The sequence below is a fragment of the Colobus angolensis genome, unplaced genomic scaffold (genome assembly GCF_000951035.1).
Source record: "Colobus angolensis palliatus isolate OR3802 unplaced genomic scaffold, Cang.pa_1.0 Scaffold278, whole genome shotgun sequence".
Taxonomy (NCBI): Eukaryota; Metazoa; Chordata; class Mammalia; order Primates; family Cercopithecidae; genus Colobus; species Colobus angolensis.
In genome coordinates this window covers 1,227,808-1,243,431 of record NW_012116021.1, presented here as the reverse complement: position 1 = coordinate 1,243,431, position 15,624 = coordinate 1,227,808, and the positions used below count along the sequence as shown (strand labels likewise).

Below are 15,624 nucleotides of genomic sequence, written 5' to 3'. Positions count from 1 at the left end.
AAGCGCCAGCCTACACCACACCCTGTGAGTCAAGGAGTCTATCTTCTAGCCTGGTGGTTTCTGGTTAGAATTTGACATCAGTAGCACCAGCTTTACATCAATCACTGGACTGACAATGAAGAGGATGCCAGGTTAATGAAATGTTCCTGGCTTTCCTGGCTGGACATGGAGATTCTATCACCAAACAAAGATTAGGCATTTGTGTTATAATAGCTGGAGTAACCAAAACTCTTTGGAGATTCCTGTTTGAACGCACCCCAAAACCACATAAAACTTTTTATGGGTTAAAGGGTTCTGCTCTTCGTGGTTCTGGAGTCAGATTTGGGTGCATTTGGTCTGATCTACCCAGCTGTGCCCGCCCAGGGCTCCTGCTTGGCAGGTCTCATGGCCTAAGTCACTAGATTGCCTAAGGGGGACCCGAGGTCAGTGGGGGTTAGCCAGAGTGAAATACACAAATCAGAGGGCGGGAGGTGCTGCGCCCGCCGGAATGCATGTGCTCAAATGCCTCTGTAGGATATAGTTTCCTGCCAGTTTGGGGAGCTTTTTCTCCATTTCAGAAAAAACAAACTTACAGCAAGGGGTGAGGGGTTAGGATTTGGGATTGGGGGAAAAGGTGGGTGGAGAGCCCATCCAAGGAGGTAAGGAGGGGGCTGCAAAGATTACACCTGGGCATATGTTTCCCTAGAAATCACATTCATTGTAATTTTGTAATTTATTCTAAATCTTTCATGCGAAGAAAATCAATAGTGGGTGTTAGTACTGGTGGCCGGCCTGATCACACCTGCATCTCTTGAGTGTGCCTTAAAGGTCTTGGGAATGGAAATATAAAAATTGCTTCGTGATGCGTCATCTTTATCTCCCACTCCCCCACCCATTCCAATATACTTTCTACTTCCAGCCTAAATTCGGGGCTCCCTGCCGGGGCCGGCCATGATCTTGACGCCGGCATAGGGGAGGCCGCCTCTGTCCACCCCAGCCTGGTGATGCCGTTAGCTTCCTGTGCCCCGTATTGTAGGCTACACGCCTTTCTGGCCTACAGAGCTGAGCGCCCAGGCCACGGGCTCCTCAACCTCTCAGTAATGTTTACCGGAGGCCTCGTGCAATGAGACTATTCGTATGGCACTGTCAACGCGGCGGCGCGCGCGTCTCCGGCCCTCCGCGGCTTGCCAGACTGTCCTGCAAACCACCTCACCCGTCTCTTTGGCGCAGGAGACTCAGGCTGTAAGAGGAGGAACCACTTCACCCTGGAACCCTAACTCAGGTCCTGGCAAAAGATGCAAGAGGAAGCCTTGCTCTTTTAGTAAATCTCGGCCGCCCGTACATCTGGCCCCTGGTCTAGCTCGGTAGAGGACTGGCTGGTGGCTGCGCGGTCCAGGCCGTGGGCACGCGACCCACCTCTGTTTTCCTTCCCGAGGCGCCCCTGGATTACCACTTTCGGTTTGCGCTTACATCCGGGTTGTCGAATTTCCCAGGGAATCATAATTATTTTATCTATAATTTATTCTAACCCCAAGGTTCCAAGAAAATTTGTAATGAATGTTAATATCTACAGACTCCTGGTCAATCTGCATCGGGCTGGCGAGAGAGCCGTCGGGTTCTTCGCAGTGGGTGACTTCAGGTCCCCGTGCCTTGTTTCCTATCACTCTGAAAGAATTTTCTCCCCAAAGGGAATCCAACTTGTTTGAAACAGGTCTCTCCTCTCTGATTTTCTGCACTGGAGAAAAATCTCGATCTGCTTTTCGAAAAGATTTTTTTTTTTTTAAGAAGCATCCGGGCAGGCCCGAGGAGTCGGGCTGAAGGTAAGCCAGCAATTATTGCCTCAGACTTCCGGGCGTTACGTACCCCAAGCACCTGAGCTACTAGGGATATATTAGACAAGATTTCCCGGCGCAGCCCCAGGAGTCCCTTCGCCCGCTTCCAGTTCGCAAGCGCAGGGGATCCTGCGCTCTCTCCTGCAAGGCCTTGGCGTTTGCTGAGCTCTCTCCGCGCGCGTCGAGGAGAGGCTGCCTGTCGTGAGCAAAAGCTGGGAGTTGTTAGAGATTCCTCAGCAGCTCTGAGGGCGAGATCGGGTTTGTCCCACGACCTCGGCGCCAAGAAGTTGTAGAAAGAGACAGACCCCAATTTTCTCCCCTTGGAGTTGAAACAAAACCTGAAAGCCCGAGGTTGCCCGCACCGCCAGAGGTGGCGCCTAGGCGGCGGGGGCGACCTGAGCCGCGTGCCCGCGCGGTTCCCAGGCCTGGGTTCTGTTTCTTCCTATTTTAGTTAGTTACTTAGCTGGTTAGCTAATAGACAGCTCACAGGCAGCACTTATGCAAACGCCAAGCCTGGACCCATGCTGAGTCTCCGCGACCGCTAGACCTATAGTTGCCCGGCTGGGCTCCCAGAGGAGTGACGAAGGGAAATTCCTGGTAATTAAAGGGGAGGTTTTCCCGGGGCGCCCCTTGGTGAAGTGGCCTTGGCTTCGAGTGAGGAACAAAGGACTAAGGTGCCTGCGCGCAGCGCGCCCTCGGGGCCCGGCGCGACCCGCATTCACGCCCCTCCTGGCTACACGGCTGCCGCGGGCTTTGTGCGCCGGAGCCGCGCGCCGCGCTGCACCTGCCCGGCTTTAAGTACCTTGGCGAGGCAGCGCGGGCGGCTGTTCTAATCGCCGTCTCCAAAGTACCTGCTCATGAATAAACACCAACCCCATTTATCAGGTACTTAGCGCTCATTGTGAAGGGGAAATTGGCCCTTTTTGAAAGTGTCTATCCACAACCCATCTGCGCAGTTCTGGTTGCAGAATTCCCCTCACCCTTGAGACACACACACACACACACACACACACACACACACTCGCAACACGAGGCTCCTCCAAGCTAAGATAAACTCGCTTTTCTTCCCGTAAGTGCGTGATTGAGCCGCGACAATAGGCGGCGAGGAGGAGGCCGTTGGGTCAATAGTCTGCGTCTCTCCCATTGATAGGAAAAGTCAATGTGCAGAATGCAGGGCCTTAGGAAAGCCCTGTCCGGCATTCCAGTCGCAGGGATCACACTTGCATCAACGTGCAGGCACGTTTCCCCTTGGGTCCCCCAAACACTGAGCAAAATATTGGAAAGGTGGCCCGAGGTGTCTGTGGTGCCTGTCAGCATTGGTCGGGTGGGCCCCAGCTGCACCCTGGGTTCCCCTACTTTCCCCTAGTTGGGCCCCACATCTTGATCTGGCTCTTAAGTCTTGCGCACAGGGGATAGAGAATTTAAGGATCCAGATACTTTGCAATCCCCAGGCCTGTAGGAGGAAAAGTGGCTCCTCTGGGAACCCGGATGGGCCGAACAGCAGCTTCCGGCAGAGGCCCTCAGGTTTTAGAGCTCTCCGAGTGGGGAGAAGGGCGGCCTGCTCAGTCCGCGCACCCGTGGCAGCACCACGGAGGGAATAAAAGCAGGGTAAACAATTTGAAGATTCCCACAAAGGCAAGACAGTAAATTTACAAACTCATTTGCGTCCTGAATGCTCGCTTCTTTTTCACTCATACATTCCTTCTAAAGTGTGGGCTTTCTGTGTACATGGGCGCGCATTCCCAGGACTCCTTTCCCTGGGTGGAATTCACCCAGGAATACAATCGATTTTCTGAACCTGTGTATGGCCACAGGCAGCTCTGAAAATGAAAGTGTTTGCTAAGCGGGGGAGATCTCACCAATCAAACGTTTAAAAATGGCTTTGTCTTCATTCAGCTCTCGATTTATTTTGTGTTTTACAAATAGAAGCTCAGAGCTTCTGTCGCCCAGTCCTTGTGTGACTCATGGCGGTGGCCACACGGGGTTCAGGTATACGGGATATTTAGAAAATCGCTGCATATCGGAGTTTCCTAGCACGTTCCATTTATACTGAACGCAGGCGGCCGCCGAAAATCCAGCCTCGACTCTTGCCAACGACTGGATAGGACCCTCGGGGTCCTGCGACCGCACTGGAAGGTGTTCCCGGCTCAGGTCTGGGGAGGCCTGCGCGGGGACTAGGTTCTCGAGAGGCGAGCGGGCGCGCCGGAGAACCCGAGACTGCTGCGGGACGGACGCGGGATCCCTGCGCTGTGGTTCTACGCAGAAACACCAATGGCGATGCCTCCCCAGCTCCTCCCAGCCCCCGTCACTAGGCCAGCGCCTGGCCCGGAGATCCTCCCAGAGCCCTAGTAGCGCCATCATGTCGGAGAAAACAAGCTCGGCCCCGCCAGAATTCGCCCCAAAAGCAGATGCTTATTTTTGGAATATTCTAGAAAAATAACAAGATCTTGTTTGTCTTTATGATTCACGGGAGGTAACTGATGGGTGGGCCATTTACATGAGGGCAGACACTGTGGGGTGAAAGTGACTTCTGGACGTAGGCTTTAAAGTATGAACGGTTCCAAATTCCCAATATCTCCGGCCTTTCTGGTTGCAAATCGGACCCCCGCGGCTGCTGTGGCGGGAAAACCAGACATTTCTGCTTTGTGGCTTTCGGGCTGCCTCCACCCCACACAGGCTCGTCTCGTCGTCGCCGGGGAGTCAGCCCCGAGCCTTCCTAGTCCCTAAACAAGGGCTCCAGGTCGCGGCCGCGGGAAGCCTCCGAGAGGGCTGGGGGTAGGGATTCCCTTCAGCTCCGCAGGGCATATCACAAGCTCTTTCTTCCTCTGAGCCTTCTCCCACCTCCAGGTGCAGGGGACGAGCTTCCCCAAGTGAAGCTTAATTTTATTTGGTGAAAATTCTGGAATTCGAATTCGTTGCTCTGTGTGTTTGTGTTAAATGCCTTGATGGTATAGGTGTGTGCGCACCCACACAAATTTATGGAATTTATGGGCGGTGAGTGCGGCCGGGAAAGGTTTGGGGGACAAGTAAGAGAGGGCGCCTGCAGGCTCTCCAGGCCTGGGACTGGCCCCCAAGGCACGGCTGGAGCAGAGCACGGTGGAAGTGGTAAAGGCTTCAACTTGACTCCCTCTCTTTTAGGAGCCCTCATTTTCACCCTTCTCAGCCAAGCCCTTCGTTCACATTCTTGCGCCCTCTGGGGTCCCGAGCCGACCCCCCACAAAAGACCAAGGAGAAGTGGAATTGAATCAGGGCCAGAGCAGGGCTCCCCCAAGGCCGGTTCCCCGACCTGCATGGTGCAGCCAGGCCTGAAGCCTGGGAGGGCCATTTGGGAAACCCTCGAGTGGAGGCCCTCCAGACTGGACTCAGGCCACAGGAAAGAGCATAAGCGCAGCCCTCTCACATAGTGTGGCTTGTCCTCAAACCTCCCAACTCCCCATATCGCCCCACTACAGTCCACCCTCACTAATCACCCCCCTTCATCTTGGTTCTTTTGAAGGGGTGGCCACGGGAGTGCCTCCGCCCATGACAGCAGTGTGCGGAAAGCTGACCTGGAGCTGGGAAGCCAGGAGAAGGCACGTGGGGCTCCACCTAAATAAACCCCAAAAAGACAGCTCCAGTGAGGGCCCAACAAACCTGAGACCAGGTAGGGAGTAGCGTGTCCGCAGGGGCAAGGATGGAGCACCAAGTGCCAGAGCCTGAGATTTGGGCTCTCACATCCCGACTTGGGAGTACTTGTGGCTCCTGGATAGTCATCATGTGCAAGCCTTGGACCCCTTGGAGGGGTTAGGGAAGGATCTGTGGTCCCCCTCTCATGTCAACCCTGGGTTCCTTGAAACAATCTAGCCCACACCAGAAGCGTCCATCTTAAAGCCGTGGCTTTTGCTTCCCCAGGACCCTACTCAACTCCCATGCCGTTAGATCACCACTTAGAGCGTCTTGATGCCCAGGCTGGAAGGATCTAGGTTGCACCAGCTTCCCCCACTGCAGTTCCAGGTTTTGTCCTGTCCGACTTTCAGCAAGCGGCTTAGCTCAGCCTTGGTGCTGCCTTCCAGGAAAGAGGGGCAGCAGCAGCCTCCGCTGACCCGGGTGCCCTTGTGGGCTATCTAGTGGGGGCTCGCGGGTCCTTGCCTTCTCTGCCTAGGGTGGGTGGGAGATAGGTTCCTGAACTTTCCAGGGCTTCTCCCTGGCACACTTTGGCTGCCACATCACGGATGGAAAAGCTGTGGCCGGTGGGATCAGTTTCGCTAGCAGCACGCAGCCGGCCCTGGTGTGCTCGCTCTGGCCTGGGTGCCCTCCATACCCCCGCGCGCGCTTGCTCTCTGTAGGGCGCTGGTAGGTAGGGGTGTTCCAGGAGCCACGAGGAGAAGCGGGTGGCAGGGCGGGATCTTGCGCTTCCCACGCTCCCTCTGTTCAGTTCACTCTCGTGGCCTCTGTTCCAGTCTGGCCTGCGGATCCCTGGCTCCCCACGGCCAAGCCGAGAACCAGCGGGCGCAGGTTTCATTGTGCAGACTCCCGGGGTCAGGTCCCAGGGTCACGTGCACGCGTCGGGCCTCCTCTGGGAGCGCCTGTTCCAGATTCGCCGACAGAGGGCGCCGGGAGCCGCAGAGGAGCGCGTTCGGGAGCCTTTCCCGGGTCCCTGGCACCACTCTGTGGGGCTCGGTGGTTCAGAGCCACACCTGACACCCTCACGTCCCAAGCCGGGATGGTCGCACCGACAAAGTCACAAGAAGGAGAGCGCAGCTGACGGTGGGCGGGCGGGACGGCGGAGCCACTGACAGCGGGACCTACGAGGATATGGCTACAGGACTCCCCGGCGGACCCTCTAGTTTGTAACCGTGCGAACACTGGAGGGATTCACTGTGTGCACCGTGGAGGCGTGGACATCCACCTGAGTGTACAGAGGGAGGGGAGGGACACAAGGGATAGTCCCTGAGACTGGCTCCTACCAATTTCTGAACTGGGAGGGTTTTCTAGAACGTTAGTTCAAATATCCTCTTTAATAGCAGGAAACTGAGGCCCTGAGAGGGCAACGACTTATCCAAGGTCCTGCAGCACTTAGAAACAGGGCTGACTCAACTAGCACTGGGGAAGGGCGGCCCCTCCGCTGCCCTCTGAGCCTCAGTTCCTCCTTGTGAAACATTGCAGTTGTACTAGGTCATGGTTCTGGAGGTATGCCTGAAGGGGTGTGCAGGGGTCTGCATGGGTATGCACATGTGTGTTGGTGCACGTGTATGTTGGAGGCAGCCTATGGCCATCTGACAAGGGCTATGTCTCCATGCGAGGGTGCCTGTAAAGAGCTCCGTGGGTGCCTGGGTGTGTTCGCCCTTGAAGGAGTAGATGTGTCTGCAAATTCTGTACAGATATATTTGTGCCTATTCAAGTGTGTGTTTGTGAAGAGATGTGTTGTGAGGAGGTGTGTGTAGAAGAGTGAAGGGATATTTGTGTCTCTAAATTGTGTACATGTGCTTAAAGGAGTAATTGTGGATTGTAAATAATTGTATGCTGGAAAGGGGCCTGGCACTCCCCATCCACTAGAACCCCACCACCTGCCTTTACTGCTCCTTCACATGTGCCCTAGAGCCCATTCTCATTCTGGGCCCCACAGAAAGGGGCAAGGGATGAGAGGGCGGAGGGACACAGGCTCTGGGGTGTGGCTCTGCCCCAATGCCCAGCAGGCTCTAACGGGCTGCGATTAGGCAAAGCTTCTCCTGGGCTGCAGAGGGAGAGAGAGAGAGAGGGAGGGAGGGAAAGAATGAGGGAGGAAGGAGGATTATGGCAAATTCATTTCTATTTTCCAGCCCACTAAGCCTGCAGTGTGTCTCTGGTGTTAGCATGAGAATGGGCCAGGGCTCTGTGAACACCCCCGCCCCCGACCTACTGACCCCTCTTCCCCCCTGACGTGAATAGCAGGACTCACAGCCTCCCCAGCCTCTCCAACTAGTGCCTGCAAAGCCACAGCTCCTAATCAGGGTAATTTAATATATTTTAAGCCCCCGGCGGCTTTATTTTCCCTCCTTTTCGAGTTTGTTTTAGGCATTCACAGCTCTCACCCCGTCATTAGACGGCCTTATTTGACGGATGGAAGGAGCTGCTATGAGACCACAGCCCTTTGTGTCCCCCACATAAGCTGGGCTTCCCCGTAATTAGAATGGTATTCCCAGCCATTGAGGCTTTTCATGAGGCAGAACAAAAACTCCCCGAGATGAATATCCCCCAACTCCCAGCCCCCTGGCCAGGAAAGGGGCAGTGAGTTAAAGGGACTCCTTGGGGAAGACAGTCCAGAGCAAGGACAGCCAGGGTCCTACCAGGGTGAGGAATTTAGGGGCCATGGGAAGTGGGCACCAGACAAAGGCTGGTGGCTGGTCAAGGTTGCTGGTAAACACCAGTCACCTATACATACTCCACCCAGCACTCAGCCAGCCTCAGGATGTGCTGGGCTCATCCGAGGACTTTCATATTCCATGGAGTCCTGGGGTGTGGAACCAGGCTGGAATGTGCATGTAAAACACAAACATACACAGTCACACTAGTCACTCACATGCAGGCTTGGGATTACATTGTAAACACATATATACACATACATGTACACATGCATGCTCAGCCACAAGATTACAATGTCACCAAACTAGGTTAGGAAATACCTGTAAATATACACACATCACACACATGCTACCCAGAGAGAACGAGACTACAGTTTGTCTTTATATCTATGCACACACACACACACACACACACACACACGGCCAGCCCCTCAGACAGATTGCTTGTGAACACACACACACTCCTGCATACTCGTATGCATACATACACCCTTAGGGTCATCCAGACCTCAGTTTTTCTGGGGGCATTCACCAGCCTGTGCACACTGTGGCACACCACCCCTCCTCCCCAGGACATAGACTCACTTCTGGCCACATTCTTAGGTCCATGCTTGGCCTATGTGCAAGTAGTTTGACATGCACACACATGCATGGATGCATGCCCATCCTTTGGCTCACACTGACATGTGAAAACTCAGGAAAATACTATAGAACCAAAATGACATTACAGTGTTTCCATATTTTCTAGCCAGCCTCTCCCAGATGCTCATTACCAGGCATGCCGGGGAGTTTTGAGGATAAACCCCCACTCAACTATACACTATGCTATGAACTCAGCCCCCAAGTGGGCTGGGTTCTCTGGGGCTCACGTGGGTCTCCTATGCCCTTTGGGGAGAGGAGATCTCCCTTTTCTAGATTGGACCATGCTCCAAGGACAGAAGGCAGGTGTCTGGCTGTCTGGTACAATCAGTAGCTTTTTTTCAGGTTTCAGGAAAGGCTCAGAGGGTGATAACTAGGTCTGGGAGTCTGCAGAAGGGAGGACTCACCTGCTAAATGATGTACAGGGATGCAGTCCCATGGAGAAGCAGTGAGTGCCTCATCTCTAGGAGGATTCCAATAGGGGCAGCATGATAACCAGGCAGAGATGTTGTGGGAGAATTCATTTGTTTAGTTCAGCTCCTACTCTCTATCAGACCCTGTGCCCAGTGCTTGGAGTACAGTAGTGAGTAACATACAAGCCTGTCTTCAACGGATCTTAGAGTCTTAAATGGGAAAGTTACACACACACAGTTAATAGATAGGCCTGGGCCAGGGGACAGGGATAAGGCTGGGGCAGAGAGGAAAGTGATGTAATGGGTCTCTAGTTTCCACAGTGGAATATTGGCATCAGGGACTGAAGTGGATCGTTTAACATCCTGTGCCCAAGGCACACTTGTGGCACTTTGGAAGGATTTTTTTTTCTTTTTTCTTTTTTCTAAAAAACAGAGTCTTGCTCTATCACCCAGGATGCAGTGCAGTGGCATGATCTCGGCTCACTGCAACCTCTGCCTCCCAGGTTCAAATAGTTCTTGTGCCTCAGCCTCCCAAATAGCTGGGATTACAGCTGTGTGCCACCACACCTGGCTAATTTTTGTTTTTTAAGTAGAGATGGGATTTTGTCATGTTGGTCAGGCTGGTCTGGAACTCCTGGACTCAAATGATCTGCCTGCCTCAGCATCTCAAAGTGCTGGGATTATAGGCGTGAGCCACCGCATCCGACCCTGCACCTTGCAAGTCTTTGTGCTGGATAAGTGATGCATTAGCTGGTCTCCAAGGGCTCTCTACACTCTAAAATTCCTGTACTCCTAGTCTAGGTCCACGGCTTTCTCACTATGGCACCCTTCCCAAGGTGAGTGGTCTCACCCTAACTCACGCTGCACAGTGTACCTTTACCATGGCACTTATCACCTCCACCAAAGCTGTGCCCAGGTTCTTAGTGAGGGGAGTGGCTGGACCCATTCAAGCTCTCCAGGAACAAAGGAGAGGCTCATAAAGAGTGTGATGAATTCAGTTTGCTGGGGCAGGGTGCGGGGAGTGTCCAAAAGAGGTAGGTCAGGCTCCTTCATGCTCCTGACTTCTTCGGAGTGAAGAACAGTCCACTGCATCTTATGGAGCCTCATTCTCTTCTATTCCAAAAGGAGGTACAGCTTTGAAGTGATGGGGTGGGGACCTCAGACAGGTAGTTGTTTGCATACTTTTTTTTTAACCTTACATCTTGTTCAATATGTGGGGCAACCATCTTACTCTTATATCTGCTGGTGGCCCAAGCAAATGCATACCCAGAAAATGACCAGAAAACTTCAACATCTCTCTCTAGGTAAAACGTGTGCCTGTTTCTCTTAGTAGGAAAAATTTCACAGGGTGAATTAGAGAACAAGGGATGCTTTGAAGCCACTTCTTATGTCATATATATATATATATATGTATAATTTTGCCATAGCGTTCCATGGTGTGATGTAATGGTTAGGAGCCTGGGATCCGGAGACATCCCGGTTCAAAGCCTGTTCCCCGCTTTGAGAGAGCTTGGCCACGTCTTTTTGGGCCTGGGTGTGTCTTCAACTGCAAAGTGGGAATAATAATAGTATCATCCTGCTAGGGTTGTTGTGAGGATTAAATGAGCTGATAAATGTAAAAGAGCCCAACAATACCTTCCATGCAGTAAGTACCCAGTGTTCACGTGGTGATTAATATTAGAGTGAGTGCTCTGTAAATATTTGTTGGGTAAATGTGTGCATTTTTCATTTTGTTTGCATTCAGGATAAAGTTGTGGGAAAATAAGATCTTCCTGGTAGCCTCTGCCCGGTAACTGGCAGGAGGTGGAGATGGGGTGGGGGTACGCGGAGGGTAGAGTAGTTAAAAAAAATAAGCGTTCAGAGAGGATGGGGCCTCGGGTCGTTACTGCGATCTCCAGCAGGGGGAGCCCAGGTAATCATCGCTTGCGGTCTCCAGACCGCAAGGCGGGAGGGAATTACCCTTGACCGAGCACCTACTGTGTGCAGTGTCCCCGCCAGGCGCTGGGGAGCGCCGCGAAGGCAGGATGACCGGGAAGTGGCGGGTGGTTGCAGAGGGCGCAGTGAGGTGCTTTTGAACCAACGCAGACTTGCAGGGCCGACTTCCTCAGCGTCCCTTTGCTGCAGCGGGGCACGGGTTTGGTTCCTGGCCAGGCCTGGCCTGGGAAGCGCAGGGCTGAGGGCGGTGTCCCGGCCGCGATCCCGAGTCGGTGCGTGCCTGCGCTGCAGGAGGGCCACCCGGAACTCTGCTTCTCCGCTGCACCCGGCTCGGAGCAGGCACTCAGTACAACTCAGCGAAGTAAATCTGCCTGGCGGGGACACTCCGGGCTGCAGGCCTGGGTACAAGGTGCCTCCTCATGGCAGTTTGGGGGTGGAAACATCCCCCCGCACCCCACCCTTCCCCCTATCCCTGCGGCTAGACCGGGAAGAGGTAAAGCCCAGAGACTCCACCTTGGAACGGGGCAGGGGTGCCACGTGGGTTCTGGCCTTGAACGGGACTTTCCTCATTCTGCTTCTTGCAGCGCCAGGTTTTCTCGTCCACTACTCTGCGGTGGCGGTGGCGGGTGGGCAGCTGGAGGGACAGCTAATTTGGGGGCCCTGGTATGTGTTTATGTATATATGCATGCATCTATGTATATATGGAGTAGTTTTCATAGATATTTTCAAATATCAGAGCTCCCGAGAGTTCATCATTGCAGCTAATTAGAAAAAGGAGTTGCACCTCAGCTCAAAAGATGCCAGAATCGGAAAGATATTGAGGAGCAAATGATTGCAGACGGTTTCCCCTTTGCCCCAGAGCAGGAGGGTTTGGGTTTGGCCCTGTGGATGAGGGCGACATCTGAAGAGGGAGGGGCCAGGGAGCATGCTCTCGGTTCCCTGCTGGCCCACGTGGTCCCAGAAGAGTGGCTGAACCAGTGAATCCAGTGAGGGAGCTGGTGGTCCCGCCAGCCCTGCCCACTCCTGGCCCCTGGTGTTTGGCCCAGCAAGCTCAGGAGCTTGGCTTCTGCCCTCCCAGACGCTCTGCGCCTGGAGAAGTTGGGTTGGAGTCGCGAAGCTGCACATTTCCAGCTGTGTGAACTCAGCCAGATCTTTTAACCTCTTGAACCCTTGGGAGCCAAAATACCACCCCTCAGAGGAGTGTGAGCAAGCGTCTTCAGGGAGACTGTAAACCTCTGTGGATGCCTGTCAAGACCGAGTGTTGAGTGTCTTGCTGGATGTTTGTGTCGTTTAATCCTCATCTGAGGAGTCTTTCTCCCAGTTTTACGGAGAGGGTAGTGGAAGTCTTGATGAAAGGGAGTGGATGCCCTTGTTCCTAGGGCAGCCAACTGGAAGCCTCCTGTTGTCCCTCAGGCCCCTTTTGAAGTTCCTAAAATGGAGTGCTGGGACCCCAGGAGGGAGGAGAGTCACACAGGATAATTCTGGCTGAGGGCAGAGGTATCCTTCACCTGGGGTCTTGGTCTGAGGAACTGAAGTGGGAACCTGGTCAGGACAGATCACCTTCGGCGCCTCACTTTTTGGGTGGCAGTATATTTGCCCAGTCCCCATTGAAGGTTGCAGGAGTCTAGAAAGATACAGGATATGGGCTGGTTGGGGGAAGGGGGAGTCTCCCTTAATTCTATGAAGCCTCCTCAGGTATCCCTTTTCCAGAAAAGGCATTCATATTTTGTCAACAGAGTGCCAATTATGGGGCATTGATCAGAGGTTTACTTTTGTTTCAGTAACTCCTGACAGCAGCCCCTTGGGAGGAGCAACTTAGGGTTAGAATCTAAGTCCAGGAGCAGTGAAGTGAAAAGTGACTTACCCCAGGTCACATAATGAGGGAGCAAAAAGAGAAGGGGATGGGATTTGATTCTAGGTCTCGTCTGGCCTTGCCTTCACACCAAAAACCTAGTCCTGGCATCCCCCAACTTCTGTATCTACCTTATGATGTCCCTTAGAGGAGGGTAGTTCTGAAGTTGGAGCCTGGCCCATTTAAGGGACATTTCCAGGACAAACCTGCCTAAGGATCAAGCCCCCACCTAGTGCAGGGAGGCTAGGTGGGCACAGGGTGCCCATGTGGACCTGGGCAATGGCAGAAATGGAGGGTGTAGCACTGTGGAGCAGATGACCATGACAGGGTGGGTTCCCACTGTGGTCTGGGGTACCCCTAAGGTCAAAGTCAGAGTCTTTGCTGCTCCCTTTCCCCTCTCATAGGGAAGCTGAGAGAAAGCTCCTCTTTAGGGTTCTGAAACCCAAAGGTCATTTCTGAGCGAGAAGGCTGAGACCTTCCCATCTTCTCTGACCCTCCTGACAGCACCTTTAGGAGCCAGAAGCGGCACAGCAAGCCTTCCCCAGGCCACAGACCCCAAGTGGCATCCCCCAACTCCTGAAAGAGGAATCCTGATGGGCTCCAGATTAAAAAATCAATCCAGTTCAAAAGTGATCAGGGGAAACTAGATTCAGTTAGAGAGGGCAGAGCCAGGAGGGCCAGGAGTAGAGGGCGGGCCTCTCACTACCCCATCCTAGAGAAACTCTGCCATTGGAGGGAGAAAATCTGCACTGGGTCTGGAATGATTAAACTGTCCAGCTCTCAGAGAAGCAACTTAGTTCTTCAGAGTTTTGTCAGTAGATACACAACAGAGCAGTGCAGGTTAATAGGAGCTGTGCAGAAATGCCCTTTTCCCCAACCTACTGCACACCTGGCATCTTTTTTAATTTTCCGAAGTCGAGGAAATAAACTCCGGTGTCACGACAGACGCTATTTTCAGAGGGTTTGCTTTGGGTCTCCCCTTCCACTGGTGACCCCTAAAATCCGTAAGGATCTGGCTTGGCGGTGTGGCGGCATCGTTATCTCCGTTATGAAGGGTAGCAAACAGAAGTCTTCAGAGAAAGGGCATTTGCCTTTTTCTTCTAGCCGCCAGTCTCTGAGAGGGCGCTGGATCCCAAGACTCTGCAGGACTGGCCTCAGTGCAGAGGCTCTGGATTCTCTGGCGCTGAGGCGAGATGGGAGCTGTCCTGCCAGTGGTGCTGAAACTCGGGCTGCCTCCGTTGGGGTCACCGACAGAAGCTCACTTGTTCAGGCACATCCTGGGTCAGCCTTTCCGCCTCTGAGACGGCCTCCTCCCATCTCAGGTGAGAGATTCTGCCTGGAAGGGAAGTAGTCCACGCCATAATCATTCCCCAAAACCTTAATAGCCACTTAACTGGATTCACCACTTTTCGTCTTGCTGCCTCAATCCATTCTCCACTCAGTACCCAGAGTGGTCTTTTCAAGAGGCAAATCTGGCCGGGCGCGGTGGCTCAAGCCTGTAATCCCAGCACTTTGGGAGGCCGAGACGGGTGGATCACGAGGTCAGGAGATCAAGACCATCCTGGCTAACACAGTGAAACCCCGTCTCTACCAAAAAAAAAAAAGGCAAAAACTAGCCGGGCGAGGTGGAGGGCGCCTGTAGTCCCAGCTACTTGGGAGGCTGAGGCAGGAGAATGGCGTAAACCCGGGAGGCGGAGCTTGCAGTGAGCTGAGATCTGGCCACTGCACTCCAGCCTGGGCGACAGAGCGAGACTCCGTCTCAACAAAAAAAAAAAAAAAAAAAAAGGCAAATCTGATCCTATGTAAAGTACTCATATGGTTTTCCATATCATTCAGAATAAAACTTAAAAGTTCTTGCTAGAGCTAAGAGATCCTTCCCCCTCAATGATCTAGCCCCTGTCTACTTCTTCCACCTTAATTGCCTATCAGGATGGCAGTGATGGGTTAGAACTGGCTTAATTCTGATATGTTTTGAAGATAGAACTGCTTATATTTGCTGAGACATTAGAGGGATGTGCAGGAGAGAAATAGTGGAGTCAAGGATGACCCTGGGGGTTTGAGGTTGAGCACCTGGAAGGATGGAGTTTCTATTTCCTGAACTGGGGAAGGCTGAAGGAGGAGTAGAGTTTTGGGGATGGGGATCTGAAGCTGTTTCTGGACATGTTAAGTTTGAGAGATCTACTAGATAGCCAAAGGGGATAGCCTAGTAGACAACTGGACATAAAAACTTGGCATTCAGAGGAGAGGTTCTGGCTGGAGATATTAATGTGGGAGAGGTAAGCTTATGGTCTTATCTAAAACCATGCAGCAAGATGAGATCACTAGAGAGTAAAAGTACAAAGAAGAAAAGTGTTCCAGGGGCAGAACACTGGAGTACTTTGATTTTAGAGGGAGAAATTGAAGAAAATCAGTAAAGGAGACTGGGAAGGAGGGTCTTTGAAGAAGAAGAGAACAAAAAAAGTGATGTCCTTGAGGCTGGGGGTTGGGGGCAGTGGAGGTATCTTAAGAACAAAGGAGAGATCAAAAGTATCCAATATGCTGACAGGCCAAGAAAGATGAGGATTGATAATTGACCTTTCGATATGGCCTCACAGAGGTCCTTTCTGTTATTTATATATAATATAGTGTATATAATTAATGTATTAACAAGAGTA

At 52.9% G+C, this 15,624-nt stretch overlaps 1 protein-coding gene across 1 annotated transcript in view; it reads left to right on the top strand.

Moving 5' to 3' along the window:
* Positions 1 to 15,624, top strand: part of LOC105516240 — a 38,071-nt gene that overhangs the window by 7,990 nt on the left and 14,457 nt on the right. The window contains exon 4 of the mRNA XM_011948353.1: positions 5,308 to 5,454. Within this exon, the coding sequence (XP_011803743.1) occupies positions 5,308 to 5,454 (147 nt within the window). The remainder of the gene's footprint in view (positions 1 to 5,307; positions 5,455 to 15,624) is intronic.